Here is a 22,617-nt window from a genome sequence, read left to right on the forward strand (position 1 = left end):
TTTCCTGTTTTGCTTGGTGCTAGCTCATTAGTGAAATAAATAAAATGAATTCCCTAATGTACTGATTTTCTATTAGTAAAGCTGTGTATTCTTTTCCTTGGTTTATATGCAGTTGTTTTTAATTGTCAACTTAAGCAAAGTTGTTTAATGGCTTTTCATTGCTTGATTTCATGTCAGCTGCCTCAGGAAAGATCGGCTGAGCCATGCTGCATCATTGTATTTCAAAGTTTACCCTTTCCAATTGTTCGAAGAGAATCCTCAGCTGCCAATAGTGATCCAGATACTGTAGGTTCTTGTTTTAATCTTCTTAGGGCCTTTGTGTTCACTGAACAGTTATAATCCAGAAAAGCAGAAGAACCACCATTTCTTGGTGCTGAATTCTATAGCACTGAGCCCAGGGCCTGGCCTCTGCAGAGTGAAACTGCCTCCTATGGTGGTTTCCACGCTCCAGAGTTGATGCTGAACTTGGTGGTTTTTCCACAGATGGAGTGCTGGGCCCTGCAGTGAATGTACAAATAGGGCCCTTGCTGTGTGCCAGGGAGGCAAACAGCCTCCCCTCTGAACTGGAGAGTTGAAGCAAAATCTAATCTTGCTAAACCCCTCTGGCCATTTTCTGTTAATCAACTTAGCACTTATCACCTCTGAAGATGATGTTTTGTTCTTGTACGGATAAAAATAATAATCAAGATGAGTGGGCGATGGGTCTGTGGAACAGCCTTTTCCATTTTGCAAGAATTGGGTAATCTTGTAGCTGCTAAAGTGAGAAAACAAGAGCTGTATTAAGAATCAACTTATTAAAGCAGCTGTTCTTTTTTTCAGACTGGCATTGGAGCCTGAAAAAGGATGCTTTAATGAATAGCAGAGAGATGTTGTGCTTGGCAAGTCCAAGCCCTTTTTCTAAATCATTTTCAAAAAATGAACAGCCCTAGTGTTGGCATAGAACATAGCACCTGTGCTTTGTTAACTCAGGTTTGCAGTTTAGAATGTTATGCAAACTCAGTTATACTGGATTCTTTGTTTTTGACTAAGTGTAAAGGTTTAAACAACATTTATTGTGGTTTATTAAATTAACCATTATTAAACAAACTATGACTTAGCACAAAGTGTGAAGCCAGGTAATGTTTGTGTACACTGGAAAGGTAGGGGGTGTTTTTTTTAGTTTGCCCTCATTTTTCCTCATGTTTTTTAAACCTGGAATTTTGGGAGCGTGGAAAAGGTTGGCGAGGCTGGAAACCCTAATTCCTTGTTCTCCAAGATTTTGCAACCTTGGTATTGCAGAATGTACTATATAGGTTATAGCTTTGGAGCCCCTTACCCTAATTAATTTAGTTTTAATTTTAAAAATATTTGTAATAATTAAAATAAAAATTTATAACTCAGCAGTTTGCTTTTTTATGTAATGGGTTATTACTGATACACAGGAAAAATAGGCTCCAGAAAGACTTTTTGTGCCATAGGTCTTAGACACTGGTTTTTCTGCCTGTTCTAACCATGGCTGACCCTACTCAGTGTCAGGCGTCTCCGTGGCAGGCTAGCCTAGAACAAGTGAAAAGACTCACAAAACTCTGGGAACTTCTGATACATATTTATATTGTAGTAAAGCGAACAAGCCATTACAAAAGAATTCCAGTGACTGCTGTGCATCAGATGCAAGACCTGTTTTTGGTAAAGTCTGTATTTAAATTCTTGCACCCTTTCTCCTACTTGAGCTATGCAATAGGCTGGAAAGACTCTTCTTTTGGGTGGGAAGCCCAGTTTCCACCTGTCTCTTGTTTTGGTAACAGACAGATCTGATATCAGGTTGTTTTTCTCTGACTGTATGAGAACTCACACCTAGGTTCTGAGCCTGCAGAAGGTGCTACTAGCCTATATTACTTAACTTCCCAACTTTCTTTGCTTTACAGAAGGAAGTCATGTGAATACCCAGGATTCCTTGGAGACTAAGCCAGGCAACTAGCAGTAAGAGCACTTCTTTGTTAGTCCAGAATAAATAAGCAGGCAGGCAGGCAGCTAACTCAATTATGCCAGAGTTGGCTGCTTATAGCTGTGGGCAGTTTTTTTCCTCAGGGTAATTCAATTTACAAGGGCATTGGCAGAGCAGAATTGATGCACTGACCAGGATTCAGGGATGCATCATATAAATAATTAGGGCTTTTGCATCCAGGTCACGCAAAATAAAAACGGCACTGCAAGGAAGCCTTGTCTTCTGCATGAGTCAGTACTGAACCTCCAATGGGTCAATCCCACTTAGCAAACTCATTACCTCCCTTTTGATCTATGCTGTAGCTAACAGGTTAAAGCTGTTCTTGGTAACCATTTGCCTAAGAAAACTTTTACAATCAATAACTGGGTTTACACAGCACTCTAAGCCATAATATGATCTCCTTGCTTATAGCTAAGGACAATGAGTAAACCTATCTATTTTAGTTCCAACAGAACAGAATATCTGTAGTTCAAGGATGAACTGTGGAGTTCTTTATGCTCTTTGAGGTTGGTTCTTTGCTTGTAGATGTTTCATTACCCAGCTAGGTAACATTATCAGTTGTGCCTGCATCCATGAACACCAACTAGCAGGCACAAGACATGACAAAAGCTCCTTAATCTCACAACACATGGACAGACTCAGCCATAGTTCCAACTGGGAAATTGTTAGCATCTTAGACCAAGCCAAATCCAAAAATGCTAGGGAATTCCTGGAAGCTTGGCATTCAGACAAATCGGCCATCAATAGGCATATAGAGATAAACCACATTTACACACCACTCAAAAGAGATGATAAAAAACCTAGGAAGGAAACGAGACTAGAATACATCCCCTCCAGCACCCAATACTCAGATAAGCAGGGATCAATACCAGACAAACAGTCAGGCAGAAAACAATACTCTAATCAAGGAACCACCAAGGAGGAAATCCCACCTCCACCAAAATTGGCAGGGCAAGCTACTATGTATATAAACAGGCAGCAAACCCCACACTCACTTGCACTGATGCAAATAACCAAACTTAGAGAGCACCAAGAACTCCATCCATTGTGGTTTATAACTCATGATTTGCAGTTTACTGTGTGTGAACCCAGCCACTTGTGGAGTACTCAAGAAACTATGTTTAAGCAAACTATAGCAGAGTTGATTGTCTGAGCACAGCCACAGGGACTTCTGAGCAGACATAAAAAGGATGGTATAGCTAAAATGACCCTTTTGCTTCCGTTGAGTCCAATATCCAGTGCTATGACTGATCAACTCTCCAAAGAAAGTCTCCGAAGGATCATGTTCTCCTGTGAACCAGCTCAACTGCACAGCCTTACCTGGGCACCTAGTGATGCCCTTTCTTTGAAGAGCGAGGTGGAGAGGGCTGTATGAGGGCCAATTTCCTCCACTTACCTGGAGGCTGGGCTCACTGTAATGCTTATTTATGAGTCCAACTATAAAGGTCCATGCTAGTCTGTTGCTTAACTTGTCAGTCAACAAAAGTCCTGAGCAAAGCATGAGGATGGCAAAAAGATGATACCCATGCAATGACATTTTCGTGCAAATGCCGCCCTTATGTACTTGTTTCCCAACAACTAAAAATGTCATCATTTGCTTGCTGGCCTATGCACAGCAGCCTCCAGGGTGGGGCGGGTAGAAAACAAAGCATGTCCCCTTGAAATGCATGTGATTCAATGTGGCAAAAGAAATGGGGCTTTGATTACCTGTTTAGACCCTAATCCCTGTAATGGTATGTGGGAATGACCTTGGGAGATGTCAAAGAGCTGCATCCAGGGCAACAGTCAGATAAGTGGCAGCTTAGCCCATGGAAGAAATGTGGGTGTAGTAAACATCTCAAGAGGGACTCTCCCTAGTTTCTTGGGCTGTACAGGTAGTCCTTGCTTAATGACCCTAATCAGGACCGGCAACTCCACCACTAAGCAAAGTGGTTGCTAAGTGGGAAATCACGTGACCGCAACTTTGCTTTCGAGCTGGAAAGAGACAAGACTAGTCAGTTTCACCTTTGGCTTTTGTTTGCCTCCTAACCACTCCTTGGCCCTTTGGAATGCTGGAGTGCCTGCTTACTGTCTTGTACACATCAAAAGCAATGCGATTGCGATGCAGCCTGGGGCTGGGAGCCACGGGCATGCTATGCAAACAGCTTACAGTATTCTCTTGAAATCTCTTCCTCTCCAATCTCTCCGCTCTGCAAGGGGGGGTGGGGAGAAAAAAAGCAAGCAATTTTTGTAGGCAATCTCCCCTTTTCCTGGCCCTTCCCCCTGCTCCCCCCCACTGAGCAGAGAGATTGGAGAGGAAGAGATTTCAAGAGAGTACTGTAAACTGTGTAGCATCCCCACGGCTCCCAGCCCCAGGTTGCGGGTACGATCATATTGTTTTGATGTGTAGAAGAGCAAACAGCTTACTCTCTTGAAATCTCTCTTCAATCTCTGCAGGTGGGGAGGAAACTAAAAAGCACAGATCAGGTAAGGACAACACGTACTGACTGTAATGGCGATCACGTGACTGCGGGACGCTGCAAAGGTTGTAAATGGTTGTAAATGGGCTGTAAAGTTATTTCTTCAGCACCATCGTAACTTCGAACAGTCGCTGAACGAATAGTTGTTGCTAAACGAATGGTCGCTAAGTGAGGACTACCTGTAAAGGCGACAAGGGAGAAATGTACTTTCAGATTTAAAAGATTCGGTTAATGTAACCTTACAATAAAGTAGAGCTAGTACTTCTGGGTGTGCTTCTTGTCTGGACTACCTCACAAGGCTAACAACCCCTGATTGAGTGTAAGCATTTTACGTTGATAAATGAAATGAATGACTAATTTGAATTAGCAATAATAACAGCTTGTTCAATTACATACGCAACATTAAGAGCTCATTTATTTTATTTTGGGTTATATTGTTTAAAACATTAATTGAGAAAGCCCTGCGCAATCCCATTTGAACATGCTCAGAGTTTCTTTACAAACTCATATGCATGGAGATATGATTTCTGTACTCTTAAACAGAAAGGAGGAAAAAATGCATTGTGAAGAAATAAACAGGAGTGTGGCAGGGAAGTTCAGCTGAGGAGAAGGAAGAGGCAGAAGAGAAAGGAAGAGCTAAGAAGGGGTGAGTTGTTGACTCAGAACTGCTGCTGACTGTTTTCTGGGTGTTACTGATGAATTCCGGATGTTGCACACTGTGCATGACTGGAGCATTGCTTCCTGCTGATCTAGCTGAGGCAGCTTCAGGGGAAATATAAGGACACCAGGTCCTAGAGAGTGAGCTCACTGATCAAGCAAAGGGGATTGATAGAGGAGGCATTTTTGCTTTTTTATTGTTCATTAGAACGTGGAGATGAAAGCAGGAGATGTAGCATGTCTGTCTTCCTCCCTGAAGATGACAAATACAGCAGATGGTATAAATGCAGGCTTATTGTCCTCCTAGAAGAGAATGAGAAGGGGCTTGAGGCAAACTCTCCAGCTTATCAGGGAAGATGAACAATTTTTGCACTGAATGAAGGAAGCACTTGTGGAGGGACCAGAAGCCTCCCAGAAGATAGAGGCCGAGGGGACAGATAGATGAAGGAACATGACACAAAGGCTCATGTCTGCCAGGGAAGACTCTTGTTTTCTGGAACTTCAAAACATGCCAGGGTTTTATCACTGATGATGTTTCTGGACCCCTGGATGAAGAATGCTGCCATTCAGACTCAAGGACTAAAGAAGAGGACTCCACGGGCTCTGCAAAGGTGGAATTGCTTGTTTTGCCCTGAAAAGGAAGAAACCAATGGATCATGGTGATTGGACACTCTCTATTGAGAGGGACTGAAGCAGCAGTCATTCGGCTGGGCAGTCTATCAAGAGAAGCTTGACAGGAAGATTCCCAAGACTCCTTAAGCCCACTGACAAATAGCCCTTTCTCCTGATCTCCATGGAGACAAATGACAGACTTGAAGATACTGCAAGGGACTAAGAACTGCTGGGAAGGAGGTGAAGGACCTGGGGATTCAGGTGATTTTTTTCATTCCTTCCCATCAAAGGACTTGGCCCAGGATCTGAGAGGGAGAAAAGAATACTACTGTGACAACTGGCTGTTCAGATGGTGCTAATGAGAATAGTTTGGATTCTTTGATAATGGGTTACGTTTCAGAGATTAAGGACTCTGTACCTCATGAGAACTGAGAAAGATGAATTCAGAAGGTACCTTACCAACCTGATCCAGAGAGTTTTAAACTGAATCCTGAGGGGGAGGGGAGGGATCCCCAAAAAAGAGTGCAATCCAAGTCCCAGGAACAGGATCTAGAGGCATATGCAAAAGCTCTTCTCACCAAGGACACTGTCCACTCCTTTGCCTTTGAGACCCATCAGCTCATACACATTCCAAAGAAGCTTTGCAGTCACTACCAGTTCTTCAGACTCTGCCCAGTCACTCTCCAATTCCAAGTGAATGTGGGTGATTTTATCCCACAAAGGCCCAGCAAAAAGAACACAGTGGCCCATCAGTTCTTCTACCCATCTTTTCCTAAGAAAGTCTGGGTCACTTGAAAAAATGCCATTGGACAGTATTCTGTGGATTCCACAAGGGCAGAGAAGAGTCATTGTGAGTCGGTGGCATATAAATGTAGATGATGATGATGATGATGATGATGATGATGATGATGATGATGATGATGCTTCACCATTGTTATTGGTGTCGGCTCACGTTTCCACTCATACTGCTGTTTGGTTGTATTGTTCCTATTTGTTTCCCATCAGCATCACTTTCTCAATGGGGGTTCCAAGGGTGCTAGGGGTTCCACAAGAGATTGTGATTGAAAAAGAAATAAACATGTTTTTTTAAACTTTGCACACCACACAAGGCTGGCACTCACAGGGGTGGAATTTTCACTCACTGCAACTTAGCTGCCAGCTTGCTGCTTTGTACAGTTTCATATCAAAAGTTATAAAATGCCAAAAAGGATTAAGAGGAACAGAACAAGGAAATTGTTGACTGGGCAGATACAAATACAATATAAACAAAATATAAATAAAGTGGGCTGAAGAAGAATATGAGTGCAGTTGTCAGGATACTAAGAAGAATAAAGTGAAATTTAAGAGGTAAAGTACTGTAATAATAGCATTAATAAACTGCTGCTAAAAATACTTATAAGTTTTGTGTGTGTGTGTATTGTGTGTGTGTGTGTATTTCACATTTGTGTGTGCACATATACATTCCTACTAGAAGACACACTCCAGAATAGGACAAGGCCAAGACACACACACATAAACACACACAATTAATTACTGAATAAAATGAATTTCCTATAAAATAAGATCTCTCATTTATAAAATTAATCCTCCATATGCATAAACGTATAATTTTTGTGGAGTCCTTGGTGTTCTCTGAGCTTGGTTGTTTTCCTGCAGACGTTTCATTACTTGACTAGGTAACACCATCAGTGCTAGAAGGGAGTGGGGTTCACTCTCTGTTTATGTACAGTAGCTTGCCCTGCCAGTGTTGGTGGGTGTCTTGTTTTTTTCTTGGTAGTTCCTAGATTAGGCTGTTGTTTACTGCTTGATTGTTTGTCTGAGTTGGTAGTTCCTTGATTAGGATATTGTTTACTGCTTTATAGTTTGTCTGGTGTTAATCCTGGTGTTAATCCCAGTTAATCTGGGTATTGGCTGATGGAGAGGATGTGTTCTGGCTTTTTTGTTTCCTTCTTAGCTTTGTTATTGTCTCTTTTGAATGATATGTAAATATGGTTTATTTTTATGTGTGTATTGATGGCTGATTTGTCTGAATGCCAAGCTTCCAGGAATTCTCTAGCGTTTTTGGATTTAGCTTGGTCTAGGATGCTCACAATTTCCCAATTGAAACTATGGTTGAGTCTGTCCATGTGTTGTGAGATTAAGGAGTTTTAATCGTGCCTTCTGACTGCTAGTTGGTGTTCATGGATGCACTCTGCTAGTCTTCTGGCTGGCTGTCCTACATTGTGGCTGTTACAGTCCTTACACTGTACATTGTAGATGACTCCTGTTTTTTCTTCTTGGGCTACTGGGTCTTTTGGTTTACCTAAGATGTTTTGAAGGGCTTTAGTTGGTTTGTGTGCCATGGTGATGATGTGTGTTTGTAATAGTCTGTTGGTAGTTTCTGAGATGTTTCTGATGTATGGCAATGTTACCCTTTCCATAGCTTGTGTTGGTTGTGCTATAGTGGGTTGAGTAGCCAGGCACTTTTTGATAAAGTTGCATGGGTATCCATTTTGTTGGAAGATGTCTAGGTGGTCTGTTTCCTCTTTCTGTTGTTCTGGGTTGCTGCAGTGCATTTATGCTTATCTGAATAATGTTCTTACCCAGCTCCTCTTGTGGGAGGTTGGTTTGTTACTTTGGTAATGTAGCACTTAGTTAGTGTGGATTGTTTTTTGATAGACTTGGGCTTCTAATTTACCATCATTTCCTCTGCTGATGAGGATATCCAGGAAGGGTAGTGTGTTGTTTTCTTCTTCCCCTGTGAATTTTATTCCTTTGAAGATGTTCTTGATTGTTTCATGTGTCTTCTCTAGTTGTTCCTTTTTTTTATTATAACGAAGGTGTCATCTACATACCAGATCCATACTTTTGGTTGTATAAGTGGAAATGCTATAGCTTCTAGATCCTGCGTTGCAATCTTTGCTATGAGCCCTGAGAGTGGCTATCTCATGGGTGTTCCTCTGATTTGTTGGTATATTTGTCCATCAAACTGAAAGTAGGTAGTGAGGCAGAGGTTGATGAGGTCCATGATTCTGGATATTTCAATCTTAGTGTATTTGGCTAAGTCAGGTGTGTTGGGTAGTACTGTTCCCATTGATTCTTTTGCTAGTTCTGGATGTAAAGAGTGCTGTGACATCGAATGAAACCATAATTTCATCTTCATCTATTTTTAGGTTTTTTATTTTCTGGAGGCATTGTAGTGGGGAGGATAGAAAGTTGCTCCCCTCTGTGAGATGTCCAAGCTTTTTTGTAAGTTCTTTCACTATGTTGTATTTTGCGGTCTCTGATAATGATACAATTGGACAGAGAGGTATATTGGGCTTGTGTAGCTTTGGGCGTTCATAGAAGCATGGGAGGAGGGTTCACTGCTTTTCATCCGCCACTGTTTTACTTTTGTGATTTGACCTTTCTTGGTTAGGTTGTCAAGGGTTCTCTTGATCAGGTTGTCTAGTTTCTGTATTGGGTTGGTGTTTGCTGGGATGTAGGTTTCTTTGTCCTCCAGTAATTCTCTGGCTTTTCATATATATAGTGATCTATCCACGATAACCATGGTTTGGCCTTTGTTTGCTGGGAGGGTGATGATGGTTTGGTCCTTCTTGAGATTTCTGAGGGCTACTCTGTCCTCTGCTTTGAGTTGGTTCTGATTCTTTGTTCTTCTGGTCTGTGGTATGATGGTCTGCCTTATGTTTTCTTGGGTCTCTGTGGAAAGTCCTGTGGTTTTAAATGCTGCTGCTAAGGCTGCACAGAATTCTAACTGAGTAGCATCGTCTATGCTATACTTGAGGCCTTTCTGAAGGATATTGTGTTCTGTGGTGGACAGTGGGAAGCTGGACACGTTGACCACCCATTCAGTTCAACTACCTTTTTGCTTCTGGGGTTTACCTCGAGCAGTTTGGTTTGGAGTTTTGTTTTCCTTTTTTTCAGCTTGTCCTAGGGATGCAGTACTGATGGTGGTTGTCAGCATTTTTGTGTGTTTTGGGGTCATGGTTTGCTCTAGTTGCTCCTTGAGGTTGTCTGTGGTCTGCTGGTATTTGTTTAGTCTGAGGTGAGCATCCATGATCATTAGTCTATCATTTCTTTTTTGGACTTTTTGCAGGAAACAGAAAAAAATGAAATTATGTTGTATGGATTTGATGATTAGAAATAATATGGGTTAATAGAAATAATGGAAGTTATGTTGTAAAATCTAGAGCAAGAGTTTCGTGTATATTGTTACTTGTATCTGTTGCAAGGAGGGTCAGAAGTCAATTCTTTTCTTTTGTCATTTCTTTTTCTTTTCTTTTCTGCACTTTTGATTTTTACTATTTTCTTTTTTCCCATTTTTCTTTTTCTTCTCCATCTTCTTCTTTTTCTTAATATTAGTTTTTGTTAGTTTTTACTGTTCTTTTAAAAAAATTAATAAAGTTGTTATTAAAAAGAAATTAGTCGTATCATTTCATTCATGATCCATGATCATCATTTTATAATATTGAGTTGTATCATTTTGTAATGACCCATTATCGTTAGTCGTATCATTTTTGGCCACTTTGTTGAGCTATTTTTGTCATGCACTGAAAAACAAAAAAAAATCCACATTCCAGCAGAAACAGCAAAAAAAAAAAAAGGAAGAAAAAACAGAATGGAGATGGGGTGAGAAGAAGGTTCATTGCACTGGGAAGAAAATCAAAGAGTCTGGTAGCACCTTTTCTGACTAACAAATGTTATTAAAAGGCACAAGCTTTCATGGGTCTCCTGAATTTTTGCCACCTTAAAAACAGCTTTAAGCACAGGGAAGGGAAGAGGAGGAGGACAGAGAGAAGAAAAAGAAAGAGAAGCCCCATTTAGGCACTAGAGAAAGGGTTACATTCATCAGGCAAACAACCCTCTCAAACATGGGCTAATCTTTAGGCTTGTAGTTACAGACTTTTGTATTTTCTGCCCATTTCTGTGTTCATTTCTTTCTGTACTTTTCAGCTTTGAGGTAAGACCACCCACCCATTATTATTTGGGGGAGAGAATTATTATTGTCTTGTTATTTGCTCACCTTTTCCACCCTTCTTCAGATGCTGTTAATGGTCTTAACTGATGAGGTATCAATAGTTTATGAAAAAAATTATTGTACTTGACTCACTTGAAATTGGAATTTGCAAGCAATCTTTTTGAAATATATGCTCAGCCTCAACAGGGTCTCCATCCAGAATTCAATCTCTTAACTCTCTAAAAAAATGTTTTACCATCTCAGCTTATATTGAACAAATTTATCCTCAGGAAAGAGAGAATCAGAAAGCCAAGCAGTTTGACGTTTTCCAAACTTCTAAAGTAACTTTAAAATATGAATGTAAGATAATGGATAGTAATGGATGATGGATGTAATGAATGAAAGGGAGACCAATAGTAATGAATGTAAGATAATGGATAGTAATGGATGAATGAATGAAAGGGAGACCAATAGTAACATAGTTGCTATGTGTTGAACATTCTTTGATTCCTAATGATATGAATTACTGCAGCTGTTTTAATTAAAAGGCATTGAACATTGTAACTTCGGCAAATTGGAGCCATGTTCGTACTTGCATCTGACTATGGTGCAAACGTGCCCCGGCCACATCTTTTTTCTGCTGCTTTTTTCCCTTAGTGTTGCCTTCATCTCATCCCCAGTCTGTAAGTGAAGCAGGTTTAAGTTATTATTAGCAGGACTGGTGTTAAGGCAGTGTTTTTCTCCTTATTCTGAGACCCTCCAAGGTCAACTGCAAGATCTGTAAGGTTGGTTCGGCTTTGTCAGACATTACCTTAGACAGAGGTCAGGGAAGAGAAGCTGTTGAGACAAGAATGGCATCAGCAAACGTCATGCCAGTAAAGTATTCTGCCAGCTAAGAGAAGGGAGGAAAACACTCCAGCTCAGCAGTGGGGAAAATCAAGTTTTCATTGCAATAAAATCTCCTTGTTGTTTAGAATTTTGGTGTGGTAAACTGCTTCCATCTAGTGGTGCTACAAAAAAAGAGTCCAGCTGCTTCCTGAAAACTGAACAGGTTCGTGGTGGCATAAGCTTTCATAGGCATGAATTTTCTGGATTAAGTGCAACTCTCCTAATTCTGCCTTTATGCATTTCTGTTTCTGGCATCTCCAATTAAGTGATGCTTAGGGAGCAGAAGATAGGAAAAGGTTCTGTCCGAAGGACAGCTGCCAGTCAAAATACTATAAATAAGTTAGGGGAGCTAGAGAAATAGTCTGGCCTGTGTTCCTATTGATGTCATCCTCATTTCGCAGCTCTCTCTCTCTCTTCCTCCCCCCACCCCCACCCCCATCTATACACATAAGGCAGATCTCCAGATATAAGATACAGCCTGTGATAATTTTAATGGAAACTTAAGTGTATCCAAGAATACAAATTGCTAAGGACTAGAACCCCTCTCAAACTGGCAAAAACAAGAGACAGCCTTGTGGGATTTTAAGCATGCAAATTTCGGAACCAGGAGCTCTTGTGGATTAGAGCCTCCATTTAATCCACAAAAGATTCTTCCATCCATTAGATCTCTTTGTCTTTAAGCTGCCAGAAAAGGCATCTTTTTAGGGGCAGGAGAAAATATGGATTGCTTTACTCAAGAAGTGGGGGAGGCAAAGCAAAGGATCTGCAAAGGGTTCTTTGTTAAATGTGAAATGTTTTCAGCTTACGCTCCTTTATAAAAAAATGGAAATGCTAATCAAGCATCAAGACCAAGATCAGAAAAAGTTTCCAGTCTTCCTCCCAAATGTGAGCTTCCACACCAGTCATTTGTTTTTCCTTCTGCTTTATAACCTTATATAGTCACTTGGCAGGAGGTGGGACAGCTCCCCCCCACCCAACACACACATCTAACCCAGCTCCCTCAGACATCTGACATTCCTTTTCTGCCCACTGCATATATGTATTGGGTCACCCCCAATTTTCAGAGTTCCCCAAATATCAGGTAAAAGTGGTGGTCCAGCAGCTCTACCAAGGGTGCATTTAAAGCCAAGAATCACCTTTTTTTTTTTTTTTTTTAATCTGCGCTCAGTCGTTACCGACTCTGCAGTGACTGCTTGGACGAGTCCTTGCAGTTTTCAAGGCAAGTGTTTTGGAAGTGGTTTGCCAGATCCTCCTTCCTAGAGCAGAGCCCAGCTGTCGCGCGCAGGAGGCAGGGTTTCCATTGCTTCGTGCCCTTTTCGGGCACGCACAGGTTTTTTTTGTGCTTACCAGCAACTGCTCCCGACTCCTTTTTGCAAGGCGCCACCAGCATTTTTCCTCCCACCGGAGTGAGAGTACCCATTTATCTACTCACGTGAGTTTTCTAACTGTTGGGTTGACAGGAACTGGGGAGGAAACAGGAGCTCACCCTGCTAACGCGAAGGCTGGACTCGAACCGCTGAAGCGTCGACCATTTCTGGCCAGCAACTTTCAGCGTCATTAAGCTGCTGCGCCACCGCGTCCCCTTTAAGAATCACCTAGCAAGAATCCAATAGCAAGTGGGAATTTAGTCAAGGCATCCCATTCTCTTGCCCCCTCCCCACCAAGTCTTGCCTCCACCCCCCCCCCCGAGCCTGGACCTCTGCCAGCTACCTCTGGTAGAGGGCAATACATGATCAGGCAGTGAAAAAGGTCTATGAGGCTCTGGGTTTCAGCCCTCCTTTGATTCAGATCCTAGCAAATCCCTTCCTTGTTTGCTGCTTCACATTCCTGGGACTGGTTTGCAAGTCAAAGGCCTTGCCAAAAGGGTTTCCAACTTCACACTCAAGGCTACATGTGTCAGAATATAGGATTCCAGCCAAAAAGCTTTCCTTTAAGAGTTCCTGGGTAGATCTGGATTTGGAGACCCAACAGACACAGTTTGACTCTTTATAAAATAGCTTAATATTTCCATCAGCCCTTGAGGGTCCACCGGCCAGGTATGCCCTGTGAAATCTCCCTATCTGACCCACTTAGGCCTGAATGAAGTCCCTCCCCCAAACCCCACCTTCACAGAGATCAACAGTGTGGCCATGGAGAAGACCCACTTGCTTAACCCATCGCCAGGAATCTATCTGTTTCTCCTTCACAGGCAGACTCATTTTTCTCTCTTAATTTGTAACCAGAACAATCTGGCCATGGTGGGGTAGACCTACCAAGTCACTGTTTTCTCTGTGCACAGAGAAATGAGGCGGTTTGGAGAAGAGGAAAGAGATTGGTCTACCATTTGGTGGCAGAGGTGCCTTCAAGTTATCCTTGACTTGTGGTTGCCTGGACAAGTCCCTGCAGGTTTTTTGACTACATTTTCAGAAGTGGTTTGCCATTGTTGCTTCTTCCTAGGACTGTGAGAGGGTAACTTGCCCAAGGTCATCCAGCTGCCTTTGTTCCTAAGGCAGGACTAAAACTCACAGTCTCCTGGTTTCTAGCCTGGTGCCTTTAACCACTACACCAAACTTGCTCTCCCTTCTGTCATTACTGTTTGTGGAAAAGTCCTGCTAGAGAAGGATTCCATCTAGGCAATGACACCACGTGGCCCCATGGGAGATGTCCCAGGAGGCAATCCATCTCTCCAACTGGAAACAAATCTGCAGCTGTTCTCTTCTACTTTTAGTTCAGTGGCACATCACATGTTTTGTAGGCAGTCTCCAAACTGAAAGGATCTCTCTCTGACCAAGTGTTCAGCAAACTGTTTGCCCGTCAGAATGGTTAGTTCTGGAAAAGATGGGAAGTGCCATATGCTAATAGCTTAGATCAAATTACATGCACGGCCTCCCACCCACGCACCCTCCTGCCACACAAACTGTGCCAAAGTTAGCGAGTTACAAGAGGTTCCCTAGGGGCATTAGGCTGTCCCATCTTCATCCCTGGGAGCTCTTTTGCATCGCTGCTCTTGTATCAGCCGGCTATTTGCAAGCAGCCTGGAGCAGCAGCAAAAGGTCAGAGCAAATGTTTACATTTGCCAGATGGGCTTGGAACACTGAGGCCACGGGTCAGGCTGGCAGAGGTGATCAACTGTCAGTGTAACTGGACTCACCGCATCGGCATTGCAAGGGCGCAAGGACTGCTAGGCAGGTTTGGACATAACTGGTTTAAGTTTCAGGCCTACCATGCCCTGCAGGAATTGTCACTTTTGCTGGTGTTTACTGGGGCCGTTTCCAACCACTTGTGCTGCTCTGGGAGGTAGCCGTATAAACTCAAGCCTTTTTGCACCTGAGCTTCTGGAAGGGCTCCTCTGCCTTGTTCAGGCTGACCAAGGGGGGACATAAGCTGGCCACTGAGGATGGCCTAAGCATTTATCTGAGGTAGCTAGAGGGAGCTGCGGGTGAGTTATGGGGGCAAGCCTCTTGCCCCTTGTCCCTGGCTTACCCTTGCTGGAGACAGCGACGAGAGAAACTTGGCCCTGCCGTCAGCTGGATCCACGCCAAGCCATTTGTTTAGCTTCCCAGCTGGGGGTGAGACGACAGCAGAAAGTTCCCTAGAGCAGGGCGGATGGGATGGTGCGGTACGTGTCTCGCTTTGGGCTGGAATAATGGCTGGGGTCCCTTGAACGGGCCACCAAGTCAGGCGTCAAGATGGTAAGCTCCTTCGGGCTGGAATATCTAATGTTGCAGAGGCAGTAGCGTCTCTGGACATCGAGCGCCAGCACATCAGGAAGACAGATTCCGAGGAACCAGGGAGAGGGGGGCTTGCGTATTGCAAAGAGGACGGGTCCCAGCCGTGCTCCCTTCTGTGACAGTGACGGTGTTCTGTGGGTTCCACGTTTTCGCATGGCAGCAGGCGCTTCTGGCTCCAGAGCCTAATTTGCCCTTTCAGCCACCAGCAACCACCCTCGGTTTCTTGCAGAGCCTTGAGGGCAGTGGGGGGGGAGATGGTATTTGCCTGAGTTCTCTGCCTCTGTGGAACAGCAGCCGTGGTGTAAGTGGGAATGCTCTCCTCCTCCTTCTCCAAGCTGCACAACTCCCCAGGAGTTTCCCCATCCTCCAAGACCAGCAACTCGCCTGTCCTCTCCAAGAAAATGACTATGAACCCCAATCTTCGTCTCCAGCGGCGGTTCACTGTGGCCCACCCACTTTGGTAAGAGGATTTGGGATGGGGGGGTGGGAGGACTTCTCCCGGGTTGTTGTACGCGCTCCATGTTCAGTGACTGCTCCAGGGTTCATAAAAATGAGCCTGAAAAGGGACGAACATCTAACCCAACATTCTCCTTCTAGCGATAGATAATTAAATCTTTCTAGTGATAGTCCTCCCCTTTGTTTTCCAGCACTCACAGATAGGCTGGTTTTCCACAAAGAATTTCCACTTAGGAGTAAAACCTGTTCTTCATGGATATGTTTCACCCTCTTTTAAAGCAATCACAAGCATCCTGTAGGGGAAAAGGTTGCAAGGTGGCTCTGTATTGGATGAGAGCAGACATCCTGTTCTTTGTCTTGAAAGGGAAAGAATTGTCCCTCTTCTTAAATTCCATTTACAACTTTCTGGACAAGTAAAGCATGCCAGTGCTTAAGGTCTGCTAGAGGCCTCTGTTTGTCCATAAGAGCAAATCAGTTGCAGGATAAATAGATATCTTTGATCTGACCTCTCAGATTGTCATTTATACTCTTTTGTTATTAAATGGAGCCTCCCAGTGCAGAGTCACTCTACCTGGGAACGTACAGTGGGAAAGAGCAGTGGTCTTCTTCCATGCTTCTGAGCTTCCAGCAGGCACTTTTTCTTTTAAAGCCATAGGTTTGGTTTGGGTTTTTTGCACCTCAAACAAAACAATAAAACAGCATTTAAGTAAGGAAATAAATCTGTTAAGTCTCTATTCTGGGCACAAAGGGATATTTTAGATCTACTAGAGTGATTTCTTGTATTTTTATGGTTCTTGGCAACATAGTATTGCTTTTTTGCCTTTGATCATTTCGAGGGGGGGGCGTTGTCTCCAAAGGGAGAGACAGATAACCTCAGTCTATTGTGAGATTCAGCCATCTCCCTTCATCTCGCACACACCACACACTCACATTTTGTCCTCGCCAAGTCCCTTCCAGCCGCATCAACAGCTATTTATAGGAAAATTCCAGATTCCGAAAGTATCTCCCCCAATGGGGTCAGGAACAATTAAAGCAAACAAAGTGGGGTGGAATTCAAAACAAAACAAAACAGAAGTGGTGACAGGTCATTTGCCAAATGCTCCCCCTCCTCTGGTGAGCAAGTGGGATGGAGATTGAACTGAGCTGCTGTGTTGTGCTCATGAGGAATGGGTTTTCCTTTCATGTACATACCTCAACACATCTGCTGCAGTTGTTACGGCCCTTTGGTTTGGCTTTCCCAAAGCATCGCATGATATTTTGCACATTCCCAGAACACAATATTAGAATCAGAGTGTTGGAAGGCGCCAACTGGACCAGAAGGTCCAACTCTCTGCATGGTGAGAGGATCCAGATTAAAGCATCCCTGTCAAGTCGGGGGGGGGGGGGGGGGGAGAGCTGCTGCCTCCACACTTCAACTGTCAAACTGTTTCCCTTCTGTTAGGAATGTTTTTCTTAACATTCAGCAGGAACCCATCTTCCTGCAGCTATTCTTCCATATCATTCTTTGGGGGGGATGATAGAGATCAGGTTTCTTGGCCTTTTTCTGCAGGTATTTCAAGTGTGCTGTGATTAAGGCTAAACGTTCCCAGTTCTTCAGTTTCTTCTCGCAGCGCTTAAAGTGGGGCTGGATCAATGCAGACCATAGTGGAACTGTTATTTCTCTTGATTTGGACATGATTCTTGGGCTTTAAGAGGAAATGGCAGTGGGACAAGCAAAAGGAAAGGATCCATTAAGGTTCCCCTGGTAGACTATGCAAGTTTAGACCTGGATTTGTCAAAGCCAGAGACATCTTGGGTTCACCCAAGCTTGCTGAACTCCAGGCAGTGCCTAAGGAAATGGACTGCAATGGCTGTGTTCACAGAATACCCTTAAGGCAGTGTTTCTGAACCTTGGCAACTTTAAGATGTGTGGACTTCAACTCCCAGAATTCCCCAGCCAGCATGGCTGGCTGGGGAATTCTGGGAGTTGAAGTCCACACATCTTGCCAAGGTTCAGAAACACTGCCTTAATCAGTTTAGTTAAGAAAACCTGTGTATTCACAATATAGTTAACTTGGTTAGATAGCTTGCCTAGTTTTCTTTCGAAGGCTTGCGTGCTGAACAAACCTAGCAGCTGATTTGGTTATTTTAGGGGTTGTGTGAACCCAGAAAAAAGTTGGCTAAGTGTGTGGTGTGAATATGGGCGTTAGCACGATGGCCTGCTTTATACAACAGGGGACCGCAGCTGGATTCCCACCACACGCCGAGCCACAGACAGCCAAGAGCAAGAAAGTTGGGTGCCAGACAGATGGCAAGGTGACCCTGCTCACTCTTAGTGAAATATCCCCTCCATCAGCCACTTCAAGAACAGCCATTTTGCCTTTGTTTAATTCATGGTTCCCTTGGCTTAGGAAGTAACGTTTGGTTTGTTTGTCTGCCTGTGTTTGGTTTTGGCTTCAAGCCCACGCCTGAGCTGCTGAAACCTCTGGAGTTTCCTAACAATTTTCAGAAAAACAGGTTTGTCTCCACCTGGTTAAATGGAAACTGCATGACCAGAGGAAGTCTACCTCCAGGGATAAGCACTGGGCAGGGCTGATTCTTTCCATCCCTGCTTGTGGATTTCCTGCCTTCGGTGGGCTCCCCACTGTTTGCAAGTGAATACAGTACTGAATTAGGCCAACCGTGGAGCCAGTCCAAGGGGGCCTTTGAAAACTCTTGTGTTAGTGAAATGGAGCCTCCATGTATTGAAAAAGTCTACCTTTGCCTGCCTTCGCTCAGCAGACTTTCACTATCAGGCAGCAAAGGGCTATTTATTTTAGCATTGCTTGTCTTGGTTTTTTTCACAGTAGGAAGAAGCATATTTATGGGATTTTTCAGTCTCAGGTGCTCAAATGGCCTTGGGTATTAGGTGCTTTGAAGTGGAGAAGGGGAAATTGTTGCTTGGCCTCAAGCAGCACGGGGTACTTCTCACAGTTATGTCCAATAATTATTATTAAGACATAATAAGTGACTATTCTCTGCCTCCTGCTTGTTAGCTTCCCAAGAGGCATCTGGTTGGGCATAGTACGAGACACTGCCAGGGTTAGCAACAAGATCCTGGATTAGGCAGAATTTCTGGTTTGATCCCATCACTCTGCTCTGATGAACAGCAGCCAAGTTAAAAGCACATTGTGCCAGGCGATGTCATGTTTCTGAGAGCAAGCAAGTCCTTATTGGTTTCCTCCTCTTTATCTTTTCCACTCTTCCCTTTTTCATTGAGCTGGGTTTCAACAAGACTGCAGATCCCTGAAATCTGAAGTGGTCACAGAGAAGAAAGCAGCCACTCTCCTGAACATGAGCAGAGTGTGTTTTTCTTGATACCAGCTGATCCCCATGTGCTGCTGTTCTGAAACTAGGAGAGCCTGGGAGGGGCAGGGAGGGCAAAAACATTTCTGTTCATGGCAGTCAGAAGCCAGGGCCCAATGCAGCCGTCATCCGGACTCATTCATACAGGAACCGGGTCTGACATTTCGGTGTGGAGAGAGCAATGCAGGAAGCCCCATCTCATGGTTAGTCACCAGGATGAATTGTTCAGAAGATTTTGATCCACAATGAAGGCTTTGTCCATGTTGTGCCATTGGGAGAAATGAACCAGAAACAAAACAACAACCAGTTTTAAATGGAGTGGTTATTTTCATTTCTTCTTCTTCTTCTTTTTCCTTCTTTTTTTTTTTTTTTTGCATTATGTCTATTCAAAAACCCCAGTCTTTTGGAAAGTCACTTCTGTCAGAATAGATAGGAAAAAGGATCTGTCCCCCATCCTTGGGGGTGGGGTACCAGGCTGAAGCATATCCTGGCATCTCCAGAGTGTTCCCCCAGACCCCAACCCCATCCTGCCCAAAGGCATTCACGATCCAGTGAGGCTTGTACTCCAGAAACAATTGGCTGATTATCTAATCCTGCTGGGCTTCAGCACTGACGTGAGCTGGAGCAAGCTGTTGAAAGGGTACCCATTGTTCCTAACGCAAATGCATTTCATAGGAATGGGAGGCTGTGGAGGTTATGGGGGGTTGATATGGGGACCTGGATATATTGTACAGAATCTCTTGGTGATTAGGCACATCCGTGGCTTTCAAAGAGGATGCTGTCACATCCTCCAAAGGAGTGTTTCTCAACCTTGGAGACTTTAAGATGTGTGGACTTCAACTCCCAGAATTCCCTAGCCAGCATGGCTGGCTGGGGAATTCTGGAAGTTGAAGTCCACACTTCTTAAAGTTGTCAAGGTTGAAAAACACTGCTCCAGAGGGATTCCTGCATTGGGTATATTCCCAGTAAGATTAGTTCAAACGATATCTTCTCCTCTTAGGGGTCCTTTGGCCCACCAACCCTCCTCCTCTCTGCAGTCTGGTTCTGGCTTCTGAGCAAACTGCATCTGTGTTGCCAAAGCCCTGATCATTCAAAGCTGTAATCAAATGAAAATGTCTTAGGAAGTACATGGCAAAGAGAGAAACTGGGGCTCTTCAGAGTTTGCTAAACTCCAGATCAGCCTCGCTAACAGTGAGAAAGATCGGGGATCTAGATCAGTACCATCTGGAGGATCACAGCACCCTTCCTTTAGTGTACTGGACAGTGTGTTTGGGGCCATGCTTCAGCTGTGGTCAACTGCTTTTAGCTCCTCTCCTGAACCCAAATGGAGAAAAGTTAATAAATTATCCAATTCTCATTGAATGAGGATGTTTGGGAGGGCTAATCTTTCTGGGGAAGAAGAGCAGAGTAGCCCCAAGCTCTAATTATCAGAGGAGAGAAGCTGGCCATTGTTTCCTCTGCAGTTCTACTACTTTTAGCCACTTATGTTCCACAAAGCTTTCTAAAAAACCAGTAGATAGAAGATGTTAAAAAGCTAAGGAGAGTTGTAACTGGACAGCCAGTTCTCTTTGTTGTTTTAAAAACAGGGCAGCTGTTAAATCCTGCAGTAAAGAGGGAGAGCAAAAAGACATGGCGTGTAAGAAAGGGGTGACTTTGTTAAGTTCTGGTTGTTTCTGAGTTTTTCATTCTCTTTTCAATCTTCAGCTTGAATGATATCATAAGGTAGCCTTCCCTAACCATAAGCCGTGCAAATATATGGGACTGCAATACTTATAATCCTTAGCTATGAAGTTGGATGGGTGATGGGAGTTGTAGTCCAACACTTCTGGAGGGTGCAACTTTGGAGAAAGGTACTGCTAGCTGGAGATGATAGGAAATGCGGTCCAACCCATCTGGAGGACCGTTAAAGAGGAATACTTGTCCCTAAATTATAATACTAATCCATAGAACTTTTTTGAAATGACAAGAATGGGAAGTAATTTCATCTCTTGTTGCTAAAGATGTCAGCTAGCCAGGTTTTCTTTTTTTCCTGTTTTAGACCTGAGAAAAACGTGTGTGTGTGTGTGTGTGTGTGTGTGTGTTAGTGCCCATGATGCCAATATGGAACCTCTGTATTCAGAGCAGTCTGTCTCTGAGCACCAGTTGTTGAGGAAAACTACCTGGGAAGGTTGTTCCCTTCATGACCAGCCAATGCACTTCCTGGAGCTGTCTGGTTGATCCTCATGATAAGCAGAGCACTGGATTAAATGGTCTTCAGTCTGATCCAGCAAATTCTTGTGTTCCTAGAAAAGATTCAGATAAACTGATAACGAAAAATTGTCTCTTCAAAGTGATCAGCAATGATTGATAAGACTAGAACTTCCCTGTTCAGAAGCAGCCTACCTCTGCATATCAGCTTTTTGGTGGCAAGCAAGTAAGAGGGTTGTTGACCTTAGCCCTGCTTGAATATGTCCAGCCAGGGAAGAGAAGCTGGATAAATTATATCAGTTCTGATCCAGCACAGCTCTTTTATGTTTTTATAAATGGTACTTATAATTGTTATGTTTTTATGCTGTCCTGCCTGGGACTGGTTCTGAGGAATGTTGTGAAGTGAGCAAAGATGCCACAAGAATTCTCCCTGGACTTTAACCTCATGGCATCTTGATGACCTCCTTTCCTCCTTCCCTATTTAATCGGCTGTGGTTTTTCAGCACATATGAAACTCTTTCTGGAGTTTCTCCAGAACTCATTGTACGTGTGCTCCTCATGACCCTTCCACAAACCCTGTAAAACAGACAGGCTGGTTTTTATTGCAAAGGTGAGGCTGAGGAATTAGCAGCTGGTCTGACTTGTGTTCACCTGGTTGAGTTCATGGCAGGGGTGAGCTGCAGACAAGAGGTGTGGTGGCAAACCCTGATTCACAGCTCAGTCCATAGGCTGCTTTGCAATGCTAATCTCTCCCCCATACCATTAGGAAGTTGGAGTTTCAGGAGAACTAATTCATTCCAGGGCCAGATGGGATGACCTCCAAATGTCCTCAGTGAGAAGTTCCCTCAGATGCATGATGTCTATAACACCTGTGATTCTTGGCATGCAGCCTCTCCCCACTGCCTTCTTTTTCCTACTCCCTGGTGGGGCACACACTTTTTTCTCACGGCATCATGGAAACAGGACCAGAGCCAAGATGCACAAGTGAGCTGGGCCAGTCCAGACAATTATGGCATTCGACAGAATTAAAGACTTAGAACTGGTTTTGGGGGGGCAGGGATGAAGGAGGACAGCTAAACCGTGTGTAAAAGTTGCATGAAAAATATTTCTAAAGAGATGCCTCGTATGGAGAAAGTGGGGGGAAAGTAGCATTTCTCTCTCACTGTGAGTCATTCAGTGGAAGGCTTCTCCTTCACACAATGACGTAGGGAACTCATTGCCACAAAATGTAGTGATAATGTCAGAGCTTCAGCCAGGACTTGGTAGCAAATCTCTGTTTACTAACTCTAACTTGCATTTGGGAACTAGCCCCAAAGAATCTAGGACAAGGCTTGGATAGATAGGTTGCTTTTATTTCAGATACAAGAAGCCCTAATAATGAAGAGCAGCTACTGCAGAATAAAG

At 43.6% G+C, this 22,617-nt stretch overlaps 1 protein-coding gene across 3 annotated transcripts in view; it reads left to right on the plus strand.

The window, feature by feature from the left end:
• The first annotated feature begins 14,520 nt into the window (after positions 1 to 14,520).
• PDE4C (phosphodiesterase 4C) overlaps positions 14,521 to 22,617 on the plus strand; it is a 45,658-nt gene continuing 37,561 nt past the window's right edge. Inside the window, exons 1-2 of one of the 3 annotated variants that reach the window (XM_025169342.2) lie at positions 15,109 to 15,207; positions 15,582 to 15,706. In XM_025169342.2, coding sequence (XP_025025110.1) covers positions 15,205 to 15,207; positions 15,582 to 15,706 — 128 coding nt within the window. In that variant the 5' untranslated portion in view covers positions 15,109 to 15,204. Of the gene's footprint in view, positions 15,707 to 22,617 lie in introns of all 3 variants that reach the window. The other 2 variants (XM_088149557.1, XM_025169341.2) reach the window with 2 other exon arrangements.

The sequence above is a fragment of the Python bivittatus genome, unplaced genomic scaffold (genome assembly GCF_059951505.1).
Source record: "Python bivittatus isolate LINGU-HERP-01145 unplaced genomic scaffold, Pbiv_v1 ctg000580_np1212, whole genome shotgun sequence".
Lineage (NCBI taxonomy): Eukaryota > Metazoa > Chordata > Lepidosauria > Squamata > Pythonidae > Python > Python bivittatus.